Below are 18,653 nucleotides of genomic sequence, written 5' to 3'. Positions count from 1 at the left end.
TACTAAAGAATAGCGGACTTTAGAACTCAGCTTCGCTTCCTTCACTTACACTTCGATTTTCTTTGTGTAATATCGTTTTCCTTATTCTATAATTTAAGTTCTGGACCTCAGGCTTTCAGTGACTTAAACGAATCCGCAAAATATAAGGCGGTTTCCCGGTCGTTAAAATATTTTTTGTGAATTGCCAATGGATTAAAAGATTTTTCAAAAAAATATACCTAAAAGTGTAATGGAAAACTTAGTGCAGACTCAGGTAAGTCTGTATAATGCTATGGTTGTTTTTGAAAAAGTCCCTTTGAGACTCGAACCCGCAGCCTTAAGCTGAGACTACACAATAACCGTTTTCCCGATCCGACCAACCACCTTTGGAATCGTGAGGAAACCCACATTCCCGAGAAATGCGTTTCGTATGTGACCTGAACTGTAATGGGTTGGTTTTTCCTTCGCTGCTTGGAAGGTCAGATAGACTGTCGCTTCTGTAAAAAACTGGACCTGTCAAATCTTCAGGTTAAGTAAGCGAATTTTGGTAAAAAACGGGATGATGCTAGGGAAATGACGATGATCTGCAGCCACCGTTGGGTGTCGTTTCTCTTTTAGTAAAATTAGTAGAATTGGTCGCATACATTTCCTATGAACATTTGTAGATCACCCAATGGTTTTCCCTTCGCGGGCAGTCGCTTCTGTAAAAAACCGGACCTGCGAAATTTTCAGGTTAGGTAAGCGGACCCTGTGAAAACGGGATAATGATAGGGAGATGATGAGTGCGTATAGACAATCTTCTTGTGTATTAATCTCATCCCGCTTTTGTGTATATTCAAATTAAAAATTCAAATTAACAAATAACTTTATTCAATAGGTAACATAGTTAAACTTTGAATCGTCAATTTTTACATAACGAACGTCTCATCCGCCTAAAACTACTGCAGCTTCTCACACCCTGTATAGCCGGGGAAAAGAAGCTGCAAGAAAAACCTCGCCACAGGGCCCTAGACGTTCTATTAAAAAAAAAATATATAGGCCTCCTCCATTTTGCACCACTTTTTCCGGTCCTGCGCTAACCTCCACAACTTTTCCGCCGATGTAACGACGTCATCCGAACACCGGGCCAACCGACCGGCCGCCGGCGGGACGGGAATCTCATGCCTATTCTAGGCAAATCATGATACTCTTTGAAGGCCAGACTCAATCATTCTTATACACTTTCTTATTGTACTTTTATCACTGTAACTGTAGCTATTCCGTTTTTTTATCACAAACAAGCGTCACCCTAATGAGGTGACGTCAGCGGTCATTGCCATTAAAAAAGTTTTTTTTTAAGAACTCCTCGATGTTCTGATGTTTTTTTTTCGTATTATCTATCTCGAGGTCAATGGAATTTGTCTTAAGTGCGAATTGTATGCAAAGTGATACAGCCATTGAGTTGGAGTGTTAAAACAGAATAATGAATACTACTACGTATAAAACGGCAACTCTCTGCTCCCCACCAGCGTCCTAGCTAAGTTTACTTCACCCCCCCTCTACATAGTTTAGTCTTCAAATCGTATGGCGTCAGACGACACACACACAGATGAGCGTGTACGATAACGTCAATGTGTAGAGTCTGTGTAGTGTCCGAGTTAAAAGTAAAAGTAATAATATTGCCACGATGAAAAGAATTATATTTGATCAGAATGAGAGCAGGACACAAAGATGGTATATGCAGCCTAGTGCGAAAGAGACGTTCAGGAAAACGTACCTACCGTTCTGACAGCTGTCATTCTAATCAAGCTATACTTAATGAGCTACAATGTATTCAAGTATATCTATGAATGAATAACCTTAATCAATTTTTTTTCCTTAATAGATTCTAATATTTATTAATACAAAGCATTCGTCATGGTTGAATCAGCCAAAGTATATTCCGTTAAATGATATTAATTGATTCTAATAGTCAATTTTACCGTAATGATAAATGTATGAGTCATTTTTATGAATCGGTCGCATACCGTTTCCTAGGAACGTTTGTGTAATAGAGGTTCTTTTTTAATATAATATGTGACACATTACGCATAAACTCGAACGAACCCGCCGTCGTGGTCGAGTATTTCCCTCATTCAGTACTTATCGCTATCGGCTCGCTAGGGTCGATTCAATCTTTCAAATATAGCTTTCAGATGACGCGTTGAGCCGAGGTTCGTCGCGCCCAACTGGGCACCTTCAGGCTTGTTGTCTTAATTTTTGTACCGGTGAGAGCCCTCAGCGTTTCCAACCCACTCCCAAAGCAACTCACAACCCACGCTAGGGTCACATACCTTCGAAACGCATCAAACCTTGGACAAGAAATGTGACATATTTTGTCAATGTCATATTTTTGTCACAGAGCTTCGCACTAAATAAACTAAATAATAAATATACTAAATCTTATACTAATTGCTCCTTGCGAGGAAATAAAATTAGTAGTTTTTCATTATATTAGGTATGTTATTCTATAAGGCTTACCGTCTTATCAACTTCCGATTTTGATATTCTATAATCAATTTGATTACTGCGAATTTTGATATATCGAAAAAGTATCTAGTGATAACTTGATAAAATTACCGTTTTATGTAATTTATTGGAAATGAATGATTAAAAGTATAGCTAATCTAAATAAATAAACTATTTTATGGGCATCGCCTGAAATAAATGCTTTTCATTTTATTTATTTATTTAAATGTTTTTTTATTTAATTAGTTGTTCCCTACTATGGTCATTTCTATAGTTGCTACAAAACACGTTTTAAGTTTGATTTTTTGAGCATGCTTAAATACAGTTTTTTGTTTTGACCACTCATAGGCATATCCGTAGCCCAGTGACTAAGCGTTGGGCTCACGATCCAGAGGTCCTGGGTTCGAGCCCCAGTGGGGACGTAAACACAAAAAATCACCTTGTGAATTTACCTAAAATGAAATGAATTGCTAGATATCGAGCTATTGTTGAAGAAAATCAGTCCAGAAACCAAGTCAGCGACTTTTTTTTTTAAATCACATTAACTATTTTGACAAATTGAACTGTAAGTCTCACTAAATGTCAAATAATGTTAGTGCGACAGAGTCCTCAAATGGGTACATTATATTGCTCATGACTGTACATTAAGATGACTAGGACATGTAAAACGCAGTTCCTCTACCACATAACCGCACAATTCGTATTTACCATGAGTCATCGAGGTGTTTGCGTAAACTTGTATTGAAATACGACATTATGACGTCATGAAACCCGTTTATGGACAGTCCCTTTTGCTCACCCATTCATAGGGTGATAGTTGCAAGGGTTAAAAATAAATCAATAAAAAGGGTTACTTTGCCTATGCAATTTTGGTAGTATTGTTTAGGTTATATGAAGCAGCAGTAAGAAGACCAGGGGGGTTAAAATGGCCACATCAAAGCAATTCATCTAAGAAAGCAATTACATTTGACATTTGTTTGCAATGCGCACTTACTTTTATATGCGCAAATGTCAAGTTGCAATTGACAACATTTCAAATTTTTAAGCCGTGGTTTTTTTGTGCTATTTCGAAAGTACTTGTTTAAATAGAAGACACGTATTTTTTCTTTTCAAGATTTTTCCACCAGAAGTTACAAAACATATTTTTTGAAAATTGGATTCTGCCATTGATAGAATGAAGGCAGTATAATGTAATGTACCTTTGCATGCGTATTTAAAACAAGTCGCAAACAAAGTGTCATGTCATGTATGACATTTACTTTTTTTATAATTTTTATGTGAAGGTCTGAACTTATTATGCCTTCCTTTTCTGACCTCGTGGATTTTTCAATATATTTCTATTATTACTGAATTAAAAAATCTGAAAAAATGTGTTTTGTGTAAATCATAGAAATATCTCGAAATGGTTTTCGATTTAAGGCACCTTAGTAAAAATGAAATGTTGTCAATTATTGCTTTCTTAGATGAATTGCTTCGATGTGGCCATTTTAACCCCTCAGGTATGCTCAATCCTATGACAAGCCGCCATTGCTAGCCCTTTGATGACGTAAGTTTTACCACTGTGTTACCACTAAATTGGTATCTCCAACATTCCAAGGACGTAAATTTTATTATTGAAAATTAAGTGAAATACTGATTAATGTATTTATTTACTACTAAGTAAATAATCTTCTCTTCTATCGTGTGGATTGATCAACCGTGGTGTCAGGTTTATTATTGAGCCGCCAAAGGCCCCTGACATGGCTCATGTAACAACTACTTACATCAGTAAGTAGTAACCGGGCCCAACGGCTTAACGTGCCTTCCGAAGCACGGATCGTCTTACTTTTTGGACAATCAAGTGATGAGCTTGTAATGTCCTAACCAAACTAGGGATCACAAAGCGCTTTTTTGTGTTGTGTTAATAGTAGCCAGGACTAACGACTTAACGTGCCGGAATCACCTACTCTAGGGATATGTCTTCGAAAACACTTTTTCTCTGATTTCCTCGCGATGTTTTCGTGCTATGGATGTATAACATGTGCTGATATGAAATGATCCATACTTTATACTTAGGTCCATGGAATTGTACGTGATATTGATAATTTTCGTTAATCTTTTCGCCTTTTGATAAATAATTTTATTATCGAATGTATTACCTCTGATGATATTAAATATTATGAATATTTGATACGATGAAATTGTGTAAATATATTATAAATATTTAAATAAAATATTATATATAATGGCTGAATAAAGGAGTGGCCTTTACCCACCAGTGGGAGCTAGTTAAAAACCTATTGATACTTTGATAGTCCAGTGTCCAGTCATGAGCAAAATCATGTATCATGTACTTTAGAACCCTGTCGCACTATTATATTTGACATTTAATGAGACCTACGGTTTAATTTGTCAAAAAAGTTAGTGTGACATGGTTTCACAGTGTATACATATTAGTACTCGTGACTAGTATACTATTACACGGGACTTAAACATAGCTGGCGAGGAGTGCAGGCGCCTGTTTCATAAAACTTACAATTGTAAATTACAACGACAATTTGGTGTTCATTACGTAGCTTATATGAAACTGCAAAATATTCGTGATCACGCACTCCGAAATGTACATCAAATTGTCATTGTAATTTACAATTGTAAGTTTTATTAAACAGGCCCCTGGTGTATGGTGTAGGGCGTGTACTATAAATACTACAAACCTCTGCCTACTCCTTCGGGGATAGAGGCGTGATATGTAATGATAGTCCAGCGGAAAATGTGAGATTTGTACACCAAAGCCTCAAAGTAATAATAACTCACGATCGAAAAAGTCTCTCCGAAAAGTACCAGGCATGTATAAGTTAACAGAGTTCTTTCGGCTCCGAACTCCAATACACACACATACACACGTGTTCACACACACAGGTCTACAGTTAGGTCAACACACGGTGACTCATTGGGCATTGTACGGATTGTACCTTCGCTAAGAAGTTAAGCATGTTTTGAACGATGTGCGCAAAATGATAATAAAGTATAGTGAATAAAGAGTATTATTCCTTATTCGGAAAGAAAAGAAAAAATCTCATTCTGGTGGTTAGTTTTGAGTTTATATGTAGTTTTTTTTTGGGTCAATATAGTGTTAAATGCGTAGGTTCATTTCCTTCTATAATTCCTATCGGGTAAGGTTACAACTTGTCAGAAAACTGCATTTTATATTTGTTTTGTTCTAAAAAGAAACTAATATTATCCCAAAATATTGTTAACGACTTTAAATTATGACGCGTAATCGTAATCGATTTATTAAATCTTATCGACAAACTCAAGAAGCATTTAATAGGCTACTTGGCAACCTAGTCAAATGAGATACTTTTTACGAAACGTGAAAGCGGAAGTTTTCTTTGGAATTTGTATAGAAATACCATCCTATGACGTCATCAATAAAGTGATGTAAGTAAGTAGACGTTACATTAGCTATGTCAGGGGCCTTTGGCGGCGCAATAATAACCCTGACACCAGGGTTGATGTGGTTGGTAATCCACCTGACAACCCACACGATAGAAGATCAATAAAAGCGCTTAAACTCGTTGTTACTTAATTCGTAATTATAATATTAAATTCGAAAATAAGTCAAAAAGTAAAGTGAGATTGATTTTTGAACATCATAGACTGACTTGTAGAAATTTCTAGATTGGCATTTTATAATGTATCTTTGATCCCGTCAAATACCCAATTTGAATAAAAATTACAGCCGCCATCACACTTTTTGAAAAAAGAACATAATTATGTTTCAAAAATGTCTGGCATATTTCGTTGATGACGTCACGGACGGAAGGACCGGGCACGCGCCATTTGCAAACAGCCAATCAGGCCAATAAGTTACTACATACATACTATAGCATACCAAACTGATAAGTACCTATAAGTAGTATAATCGGCAGCCATATCTGGTGTTTATTACATGTACGTTTAGGCACGCGCATTCCGATGTCCGTTTTAAGAGGTAAGTGGTCTATAATGGGAATAGAAAATCTGGAATTGTTTATATAAGGTGCTTAGTACTTAGCTGCAAGACCGCACGCGAGCCGATACATAGTTCACATACACACATAAACTCACGCCCATAACACCTAATGGGGCAGTCACAAGTAATTAGAAGACAACTTGCATCCGATTTTGATACAAGAGTTCTAAAATAAAAATCAAGTGGTCGAAAATCATCATCACTAATTTAAGAGCCACGGTCTTGTAGGTGTAGCATTCTCCATACTTTTTTTTGGGGGAAAATAGGGTGGTTTCATGGAGAGTGACTATATTTTGTCTTCATAACCAGCCCCCCTTCACCCCTCCCTAAAATGGGGGGTGGAAGTTTGAATGGAGCGTTCCGCAATTTTCAAGGTAGAAAGCTAAAAATTGGTATGCCGACATTCCCCCTCAAAGAGGGGCAAAATTTTGAATTGGCTTTTTCGCAGTTTTCAAGGTAGGAAGCTTTTTGGTACATAAGATGTTACCCCGAATTTAACACGAGCGAAGCCGCGAGCAAAAACTAGTATATAGATTTATGTAATATAAGAAATATTAAATAAAAACAAAGTGCTGATATCATTACATACTGCAACACTAAAATTTTACAAGTTTATTTATTTTTTATCTTAATGTATAACGCGAACCAATTTAAACTTTCACCGTGGAATAACGGAAAATCTTGATTTTTTAAGAGAATTGTTAAAAGTGATGTAAAAACAGTCACATGATCTCCCTAGCATTATCCCGTTTCACTGGGTCCGCTTACTAACCTAAAGATTTGGCAGGTCCGGTTTTTTTACAGAAGCGACTGCCTGTCTGACCTTCCAACCCGCGAAGGGAAAACCAGCCTAATACAGATTAGGTCACATACCTCCGAAAGTGCATTTCACGGGAATGTGGGTTTCTTCATGAGATGTTTTAAACTAGCTTAGTTAGAAACTAGCCTATTGGCCCCGATTCCTGCAGACACCGCCTAATTTTATTTTAAGTTATATCCGTCATTTTTATATCCGTCGAAAAGGAAAGGGACGGATGATTCAATTTTAGGAAGAATGAGTAAATAAATGAATAACCCGGGCGAATCAAAAAGGTACGTCGCTGGTATGCAATCCGTTTAACGTGCTGTCTTCTTAACTGTGTCGGGTTATTGACTGATGTAAAATTTTTAGACGGTTGGTTTAGATTTGTGCTTAAAATTGACGCGTGTTCCATAAATTTTATGCTTGTCGATTACCCGTCCCTTTCCTTTTCGGCGGATAAGAAAATGACAGATATAACTTAAAATAAAATTAGACGGTATTTACAGGAATTAGCACCAATATCTATTAATGAGCCCAACACCTGAAAATCCCAACAGGGTCCACATAATATCAGCGTCGTGGTTCACGCCGCGACTTGTGCTGAGTGAGGTCTTTTTATCCCAAGACGTCCTTATGATCATTTGGACAAACATCCGTCTTGCTTTTTTGTAATTGTTTAGTGGAAATTTGATATGACGTTATTGTCTTTTTTTGTGTGTGGCGCACTTTTATAATAAACTATATCTATTCTATTCTATAAAACTCCTAAATGCGTCTTCAATAAAACAGTAAGCTGTAAATAACTTTCTTCTATCGTTCGTCCGTGTCGCTCTCACTTCTAGCAATTAGTCTTGTATTTTGATTCAATTAATTATACACTCGAGAAGAAAACGAAACGATGTGATTGGACTGATTGCAGCCGTTAATGTAGATAATCCCACCGGTCGGAGTAAGCAGAGACCCGTCATTTTCTTATTCGTCGAAAAACATCAGCGTCGTGGTTCACGCCGCGACCTCTGCTGAGTGAGGCCCTTTTATCTCAGGACGTCCGCCACCACCTTATGATCATTTCGACAAACATCCGTCTTGCTTTTTTGTAATTGTTTTAGTGGAAATTTGATATGATGTTGTTGTCTTTTTTTTGTGTGTGGCGTCCTTTTATAATAAACTATTGCTATTCTATTATATTCTAAAAGGAAAGGGACAGATGATTGACAACTGTTAATTTTAAAATTTTAAAACCCGGTCGAATAAAATAGGCATCTCGCTCATATGCAATCCATTCGACGTTATTGACCAATATAACATTTTGGAAAGGTTTTTTTTCTGCCTAAAATTGACGTGTGTTCCATAAATTTGATGCCTGTCGATTACCCGTCCCTTTCCATTTCGGCGGATAAGAAAATGACAGGTATAACTCAAAATAAACTTAGATTGTCTGTACCGGAATCGGCACCATTGTGCACTCACTTTTACATGCGCAAATGTTGAATTGATATTTTTAAACGAATTGCTTCAATGTCGCCTCCTGATTTCCTCCCTGACTAATGTAATGCTCGGATTTGTAACGATACATTACAGGCGTCCTTTAGAAACACACGGGCATTCCTTTATAATATAAGCTCACGACTATATCCCAATTGGGGTAGTCAGAGGCCCTTCGGCCGCCATCGCAACCACGTTTCGCAACCAATTACAAAGGAAGAATTTTACTCCTTTGTTGGCAACTAGTTGTGAATGAAGAATGTTTTGTCTTGATACGCAGCACAGTTGCGAATATGGAATCCATTCTCCATCATGGCAACTAAGTTTCGCAACCCATGCATCGCAAGATGAACTAAGTACCCACGCCTCACAGAGCTTTCTGTTAGACCAACGTGATAGGTGAGCCGTATCGCCGTCTACATTTATTATATATCTATATACATGTATTGTATTGCCGCCTATTACACATTATACTATGCAATCAAACCACCAATCATTTCCACTATCAACCAAGTCAATCGCGCGTAAAAAAACAAATTCCTATAAATTCATTCGTTCGCATAGTTTCTTCACATAGTAGGTAACTTCTAACAAGTTTCTACATTTTTTACCTTGTTTGTACTCTATAACAATTGTAATTTATGTTACTAAGCCCGAATGCCTCTATTTGCATGCAGGATAGCACAGACCTTTAAACATATAGAACGAATAGGACATTTGCCATACCTACCTTGTTAGCCCTATTAAATAATATAGGACTGCTTAACTGCTTCGATTTCTGCATTAAATTGACGTGTCCCTTTCGTTTTCGGCGGATAAGAAAAAGACAGGTATAAATTAAAATTATATGGTGTGTACTGGAATCAGTAACACCATAACAGTAACAGCAGCAACAACTACAGCATAGCAGTAACTGTCAGTACTATTCAGAGACGGAGGACAGGAGTCCTAGTACGGCTTTAAAATAGACAACTCTGGGCGTCATTCTACTCGCGTCAGTCGGAGTACTGCGGGGCAGAAGGCAAAAGGGAAACCACTGCTCTATTTTTCCCTAAAAAGTATCATGGAGAATGCTACACCGACAAGAGCGTGGCTCTTAAATTAGTGATGACTGTAATCAGTGCCATAATGCACATAAGACAGGTAATGTCTGAAACAAATTGTAGTCTATGCCTTGTTAGGTTAATTATAATTACTCAGCGTTGCAGCAATTGCCTTTTTATGGTCAATCAATGCGTGAGTAACCATTTATAGACTTATTATAATATTATTATTTACTATTGTTATTGTATTCTTGCATTTTATTATTGTCTGCCTTTGTGCCAGTGTTTCCTGTATGTTGTATTAATAATTTATTTTATCATATTTTTTATTTTCCTGAATAATTTAAAATTAATGAATGTAATAACTCAAAACTTTAACGTCATTTGACACAATAGTCGACGATACTGTTTAACATTATTAATATAAGCTCACTACTATATCCCGATTGGGGTAGTCAGAGGTATATAACCCTCACCGAGCTTTTTGTTAGACCATTGTCACACCCCGGACACTTCACACAAACAACCTCCTTTTACACAGACACTTCACATTGACATTATTGTACAGGCGCATCTGTGTGTGTAACGTCTGACACCATACGATTCAAGTCTAAACTATGTTCGAAGGGGGTGAGGTAAACCTAGCTCAGGCGCTGGTGGGGAGCGGAGAGTTGCCGTTCTATACGTAGTGTCCTTATTCTATGCCAGCGTGATAGGTGGTGTGCTGTATCGCCGTCTAAGATGAGATGACCGCCGACATTTTTTTTAAATTTATTAAGTAGGTACGCACACATTTTTTAAAATTTATACCACATTGTTGCCAGACCAAAAAGTATTGCCAGATGAGAATACTCTATTTTACCATTTATGGACATGAAATAATAAAGGGGAGGAATTCTTTGCCGTCTTCTGTGTTTCCGAATGCATATAACCCGGGTGCTTTCAAGGCCAGAGTGAACAGGCACCTTTTGGGCTCCATCTTAGGCCTCGTCAATGCGTTCGGGCAAGTCTAGGGACAAGAGCAAACCCATCAAAGGGAAAACTTACCAATTAGTAGGACAATTTGTTAATCGGCAAAGTTACGTGACGTGTTTATCTGTTCATTCCAAACATAATCGTTGTCATATGATAAAACAATAGTATTGCATTGTTCAGTACTTATAAACGTTAATATTGCATTTTATTGTCGTTATCATCTCGTCCTGTTCTATATCCGTTGTATGTATGGAGTTATGTCCGCTTATCATGTTAGGCAAAGCATTTTGAAACTTATTTTTGGATCTGTTTGAGGCATGACTTGATGAATTTATTATGTAACGAGTTACGAATATCAATGAGGCACTTTCAAGGCCACGTTCCCCAAAACACAATATAGATTTTTGTATATAATATGTAGTGTAGATATATATAAATGTATATTATGTATTTATTTATTACTAGCGACCCGCCCCGGCTTCGTTCGGGTGCAATGCTGAGGAAAAAATTAAATTATTTACGAAATCACATTAAAAACCTCAAAAATGATAGCATTTCTCCACTATTTAATGGATGATATTATACATAAAACCTTCCTCTTGAATCACTCTATCTATTAAAAAAAAACGCATCAAAATCCGTTGCGTAGTTTTAAAGATTTAAGCGTACATATGGATATAGGGACAGAAAAAGCGACTTTGTTTTATACTACGTAACGATTATAGTTAATGTTACATAGTGACATCGTAACGAATACTGAGGGGGATGATTCTGTGAAAAAATACATGATTTTTGCGACGGAAAATTCCACTTGATATCAACTCAGAATCATGTCCGGAATCATCCCTCAAAGTTTTAGTTATGGTATCACTAACACCCCGTATTATAAAGTGACATGATTATTTCGATATCAAAACATTCGATTCTACACAGATTCAAAGATATTTCGCGCCAAAAATGAGTAACATTTACAAATCACCTTTACCAACCCCGGGTGAGAGCCTTCAGCGCTCCCCATGTCAGGCCAAGTAGTTAATACCATCTGCGGCAAATCTACAATAAGTAACGTCAAAAAAAAAAACCTTTATCAACTTATGTGTAAGTAAGTCAGTTAGAAAACAGTGTCAATCAAACCATGCATCATAATATAGGAAGTAGTAGTGTACGGTCACGAGCATTAATATGTATACACTTTGGTACCATGTCACATTAACTTTTTGACACAATGAACTGTAAGTCTCACTAAATGTCAAATATGTTAGTGCGACAGAGTCCTAAAGTGGGTACATTATATTGCTCATGACTGTACCTATGTATTCTTTGATATGATAGTAGTGACTCGCAATTGTCTTCGAGGAAGTAGATATTTATTAATTTAGTACACGAGGTGCAGTTCTTAGAACTACACCTCACTTCATGGAGACACCTGCTGTTACTCACGATAGCATTATAGACACACGCTTGTATTCCATAATCTTCTATCGTGTGGGTTGTGAGGTGGAGTACTAATCTCATCAACCCTGGTGTCAGGGTTACTATTGAGCCTGTTATTTTTTAAATACTGTTATTTTTGAGGTTTCTAATGTGATGTCGTAAATAATTTCATTTATTCCTCAGCATTGCACCCGGGGCGGGTCGCTAGTAATAAATAAATCGCAGTAAGGAACCTTACACTTGGCGCGACTTTGTCTAGATTTCATTACTTTTTAGAGATAAACAAGCAGCTCCATCAAGACTTGGCTAGTTTTTTACAGAATTTTTTTGGTAGGATATAAGTATATTTCGGACAATCAGGTTATTCAAGCCTGAAAAGCCAAACAAAGGACAGTCTCACAAAATGATTTCGACAATGTCCCCATCGGGAATCGAGCCCGGACCTCCAGATCGTGAGCCTAACGCTCTAACCACCGATGATGATGATGATTCCGTGCTTCGGAGGGCACGTTAAGTCGTTGGTCCCGGCTATTAGCCGTAAAAACACCTCCACCAACCCGCATTGGAGCTTGCAGTTGATTGAGGGGAGGCCTGTGCCCAGCAGTGGGACGTATATAGGCTGTTTATGTTATGTTATGTATAAGTATATTTAAAAAAAAACTACCCCTAGATAGCTGACTTCCACGGAACCTTGGCCGAGAGATGCCGCAAGTCCGTGTGAATGTAGCGGCTCGTTTACAGCTATGTGCTCACGCGCCGGTTCCCAGACGCCATTGTTTGTTAATCAAGCAGATAGATACATACAATGTAGAGGAATCCCGGAATTGATGCTTTGGGCTGTCAATGTCGAGTGTTGCATATAACCTCAAATAAATTATAGACGAGAGATTCTTTTGGGGTAGCTTTATACTGTATGTTTTCTGACACTTTTTGGGGGAGGTAAGGTACGAACAGGAGGGTTAAAAAGGCCACATTGTAGTAGTTAAAAGCGTATAAAAGTAAGTTTGCAATGCACACAAATATGTCCAATAGCAATATTGCTTTTTTTGATGGCTTGAGTTGTGTACAGTCATGAGCAATTTCATGTACCCACTTTAGAACCTTGTCGCATTATCGTATTTGACACTCAATGAGACTTACGGCTTAATTTGTGAAAAAAGTTAATGTGACATGGTATCAAAGTGTATACATATTAGTACTCGTGACCGTACTACGTTCAAGAAAAACGTAACAAATTTTTCAATGACGTCACAGTGTGCTTTTTCATACGAATTCCATAGAAATTTCGTGTTTTGACGTTTAGTAAAAAGTAACTGATTTGACTAGTTGGAAACTAGCCTATTGCTTTGATAAAGAAAATATCAATGTCTCAGTAAACGCATCATCATCATCGTCAGCCGTACGACGCCCACTGCTGGGCATAGGCCTCCCCCAAGGATCTCCACGACGATCGGTCCTGCGCTGCCCGCATCCAGCGGCTTCCCGCGACCTTCACCAGATCGTCGGTCCACCTTGTAGCGGGCCTACCCACTGAGCGTCGTCCGACACGTGGTCGCCAGTAAACGCATACCAAATCAAAATCATCACACAAATAACATAACACGAACGATCGTTCATGTACTTTCGGCATAATCACATCAGGGGGTTTTTTTAAACCTCTTTCGTTCATTCATCTTAAGTGCAGTTTTCACTAACACAGTTGGCTCGACCACTATAGACGGCGATACGACTCACTTATCACGTTAGTCTAACAAAAACCTCTGTGAGGTGTGGGTACTTAGTACTTACGATAGATGAACCCTGTCTACCCCAATTGGGATATAGTCGTGAGAAAATAAAAGATGTTAAGTAAATAAAATATAGTATAAAGAACACTTTGCTTATCCCAAAAGTGTTGTAAAAGTATTTCAAGAGATTATGTTCTATACAATATGATGCACTATCTTCATGATACTACTAATAAACCGTTTATTTATGGTGACTGCTTACCAATCTATCGGCCATAGAGACAGTCCATTATGTTGGAAAGGACATAATCCGTTAAATCAACCTTTTACGTCATAAAACCAAACCAAGTCGTCGTTGCTTCTATGCTGTTCTGGGAGCAAATAAAAAACATAGAACACGTTCAGCTGCTTGTCTTCCCGGGCATGTCGTAAAAACCGACAGAGGGATTGTGTCCTCTAACATGATGGACTAATGTTATGGGCGATAGGCTGATCCCTTATCACCATAAAGTTCATCATATCCAGCTTACGACATCGTATCAACAGTGGCTGCAAGTTGTCTTTGATTACTTGTGGCTCTGCCCACCCCATTAGGGATTACGGGCGTGAGTTTATGTATGTATGTATGTATGTTTACGTCATATTTGAGACGATAAACATCATTACTCATTAGTATTCATGAGTTATTAATTTATCTTAAGTGCAGTTCACTAATACAGTTGGCTCGACCATTATAGACGGCGATACGGCTCACCACATATCCCGGTTTAACAGAAAGCTCGGTGAGATGTGAGTACTTAGATGTATCTCTGACTACCCCAATTGGAATCTAGTCGTGAGCTTACGAATAAGATATGACAGAGTTTGGTTGATATTCCTTCTTTTGGTGCTCTTTGACTAAGTCAATACAAATATCCCACACAATCGAAAATTCTAGATTCGACAATTAATAACATTAAGCAAGCGCCCTGTTAGTTCTGAAACAACAGTAAATGCCAAGTCCAGATTAAGCCTCGCCATTGTCGTGTTACAACATGATGTATTGACCAAATGATCATTTGCTATACCGCCATGAATATTGCGAAATGTCTATCTAGTTTCAAACATTATCGTGTTGGGTAAAACTTGAATTTCCTGCTGCAATTTGACTTGGTCAAAGATAAATTGTAAAATCTAGAAATAGAAGACAATGAGTACGAAGGTTGACCATTTTTATTGATGACGTCACACGCAAGTACGTATTAGAAATATAATTTGAAAATACCGGTTGAAAGGCCTCAGCGCACACCATTTTTGTCCGGCCAAGTAGTTAATAACGTATGTGGAAAATCTACAATAAGTCACGTCAAAAAAAAAACACAATTTCGTAAAAAGTAGACATCTCATTTGACTAAGTTTTAAAGAGACTATTTGTATAATGACCTAGGAGTACAGATCCATCCCGGGCATGTCATAACGGAAAGGTTACCGAAGGTCGAAAAGCCATGCATTAAGTCTCGCAAAATCTACAAAGTCGCTCGACCGATTTCGATGAAATCAATTTAGTGCGTTTAAGTTCCTGGAAGGTTTAAATTTGCAACTTGACATACTAGATAGCTAACATACAAAAATAAATAATCCGATTGTTCAAGATTAAATGCTTATCCAAATTGATTTTATAAAGATTTAGGTGGCGTCAAGGCAGGGCTTTGATGTCGCGATAGCTGTCTGCAGGCGTATGGCTTCCACATCGACCCTGGCCGTGCCATGATATGTGTGATGTCGTGTGAAAGGTTAGTGCGATATAGACAGATGTACCTATATTGCTGGTTGAACTTTTGTTGCTCCATGATAATATGGGTCGGGACGGCATCATTTCAGTTAAATTCTATCAACATACCAACATGTATGTCTATCATAATTGGTCCGAAATAAACGTATTTTTACATAACAAACAGCCTACTGAGTACACTGCAGAGCACAGACCTCCTCTCAGTCAACCGCAGTATACTCTTGCTCAGGTCCAAAGATATACATCAAAAGGACAGTGCTTAAAATGTATGGACGAAAAACCCAAAATCAAATTTCACGGATCGCGACGCCACCTATACCAATCGATGAGTTATAATCAGTTATTAATTTAGTGAACGTAACACTGATTAAATCCATAGGGTTTAGAAGTTATCTAACAAAATGAATTCTATGAACTCTATACCCAAATCCCTATATTATAAAGAGTATAAACCCCGTAGTTTCAATCTGTGTTATTGACACTGGTGTGATAATACATTATGCTTCAGGTGTCAACCGAAATCGATTACATATTTAGTTAGCAGTACATGAGCATGTACAATCTTCACTACCAGTAATTATGACTCATTAATTGACGCTCAGGTTGCTTGGTATTTTTTGAGCATTTAGCCCTTCACTCATAAATTCCAAAACACAACATTGCTAATGGGAGACCTCTTTCTCATTGACATTTAACCCTTTCACGTGCAGAGACCATGGGTCATTGATGGTTCATAACAGATAGTATGACACCTTGGAATCGGAACGTCATTAGACGTTCTGCCCTTGAAAGTGTTGAACTATTATTGTTTAATAATTCAACACCTTCAACACTTTATTATTTATAATAATTGTTTATCAAATCGTAACAGGTCTTCTACAAGGAACTACATTACAATTCAACATGGTTGCACTTCAAAGCTTATCTGAATAAGATCGTATCCATCATTATTATTCAGAAATCAGAAATCAGAATCATTTATTCAACGTAATTATCATGGATAAACTTGTTGAAGGTCAATGTAACATTTTTGAATTTACGTCATTTCGCAAGGTGTTATGGCTGAGGAGAAGAAATGACAAGAAACTGCAACAGCAACACATCTTTTAAAAACCAATGAGGATATACATTACAAGTTATTTAATAACTAGAGGAACACATTCAATACCAGACATTTTTATCATTTAGGTAGTCATTAATCTTATAATAAGCTTTTTTACATAAAGTAAGCTTCACGTGAGCTTTAAATTTATTTTCTGACAAATTTAAAATATTATCTGGTATTTTATTGTAAAAACGTATACATAACCCCAAAAAAGATGAATTTAATTTACTTAATCTAGAATTTTGAATAGCAATTTTATGTTTATTTCTTGTATTGTAAGTATGCCTTTCTCATTCCATCTAGCGTGTTTCCTAGAATAGTATTATACCATAGATGGAGTACAATCGTCTTAGAGACGTCGTTAGTACTGATCTTAATGGGTTTCTAGTAGAGACACACTGGCTAGATGCTGCTTATTCAAACAATGTCATAGTAGTATTTGTATTTTTATTTTATTTTTTTACCTTAAGGTTACCTATTTGACATATAATTCTCTAACGTTTAAATTGAAAAGACATTTCATTCCAATATATTGTTAATTTTCTATTTTTATTACATATATTGAATGCTATTGTAATTTATTTAATAATTTCGTTTGTAATTTAATAATCTGTTATGTTTTAAATTCGTATACCGAAAGGTGCGACATAGTGCGACATATATTATATTGTAACAACCCTTTTACCTATATTGACGAATAAATGAATTTGAATTTGTCCATGACTAGTCGGCAAAAAGGTTGACGATTCCAACAGCTACATGCACTTTGTCTAGCGAATCGATAGAAGGATAGAGAATCTGTAACACAAAAATACCATGTTGGAGCTCTGTACGGTCACGAGCATTAATATGTATACACTTTGGTACCATGTCACATTAACTTTTTTGTCAAATTGGACTGTAAGTCTCACTAAATGTCAAATATGTTAGTGCGACAGAGTCCTAAAGTGGGTATGTTACGAGTATATTGCTCATGAGTGTACCTACAGTTTACGAAAGTCCTTCATTATAGAGGATATTTTATAGGTAATCTACTGAATAAAATACTGACGTATATGATATGGCACTTGTTAAATATCTATCGGTATCTAAGGCTACTTGATAATATCGATATCGTTGCTGCAGTAGTTCCCTTTTACATATTCGTTACACCTACACTTTTTAGGGTTCTGTCAATCTCATAGCTCAGACGGGACCCTATTACCACACCCCGGACAATCCTTACAAAAATCACAATATTACCGTGTGACTCGCTCTCTCACCTAGTCCTTAATGCTATACTGTGATTTAATACTAAAGTTAAAAGAAGAGCTCGGTGGCGCAGCGGTTCACGCGCTCGGTCTGCGATTGTTGAAGTTGAAGCAACTTTCGCAAAGGTCGGTCATAGGATGGGTGACTACAAAAAAGAAAAGTTTTCATCTCGAGCTCCTCCGTGCTTCGGAAGGCACGCTAAGCCGTTGGTCCCGGCTACATTAGCAGTCGTTAATAACCATCAATCCGCACTGGGCCCGCGTGATGGTTTAAGGCCCGTATAGGGAAGGCCCGTGCCCCAACAGTGGGGACTTAAATGGGCTGATGATGATGAAGACTAAAGTAAGCCCCAGAGGGGGTGAGGCCGGGCCCGATTCTAATTGGTGCGGGGCGGGGAGTTATCGTTCTCTACGTAGTATTATTCTATGCTATTTATTACCAAGCCTTCGCCTCCAGTCCTTCCTTTAAAAGTTGTACGTTTTGAACCATAACAGTGAGCCACTTGGTCTTAGAATACATGTGGGATATAGAAATAACACAGGATATATTTTACTCCTTTTATTTTACACACACCTTTTATTAAAACCAAATCCTCTCACC

General features: G+C 37.4%; 1 protein-coding gene across 2 annotated transcripts in view; it reads left to right on the top strand.

The window, feature by feature from the left end:
• LOC126377841 (plastin-2) overlaps positions 1–18,653 on the top strand; it is a 62,380-nt gene that overhangs the window by 5,139 nt on the left and 38,588 nt on the right. The window contains exon 1 of one of the 2 annotated variants that reach the window (XM_050025812.1): positions 55–253. The exons of the other annotated variant lie outside the window; for it this stretch is intronic. Within the exon in view, the coding sequence (XP_049881769.1) occupies positions 230–253 (24 nt within the window). The 5' untranslated portion in view covers positions 55–229. Of the gene's footprint in view, positions 1–54; positions 254–18,653 lie in introns of those variants that run through there. 2 annotated transcript variants of the gene reach the window in all.

The sequence above is a fragment of the Pectinophora gossypiella genome, chromosome 24 (genome assembly GCF_024362695.1).
Source record: "Pectinophora gossypiella chromosome 24, ilPecGoss1.1, whole genome shotgun sequence".
Taxonomy (NCBI): domain Eukaryota; kingdom Metazoa; phylum Arthropoda; class Insecta; order Lepidoptera; family Gelechiidae; genus Pectinophora; species Pectinophora gossypiella.
Note: the sequence above shows the minus strand (reverse complement) of the source record. Positions and strands in the feature narration are given on the sequence as shown.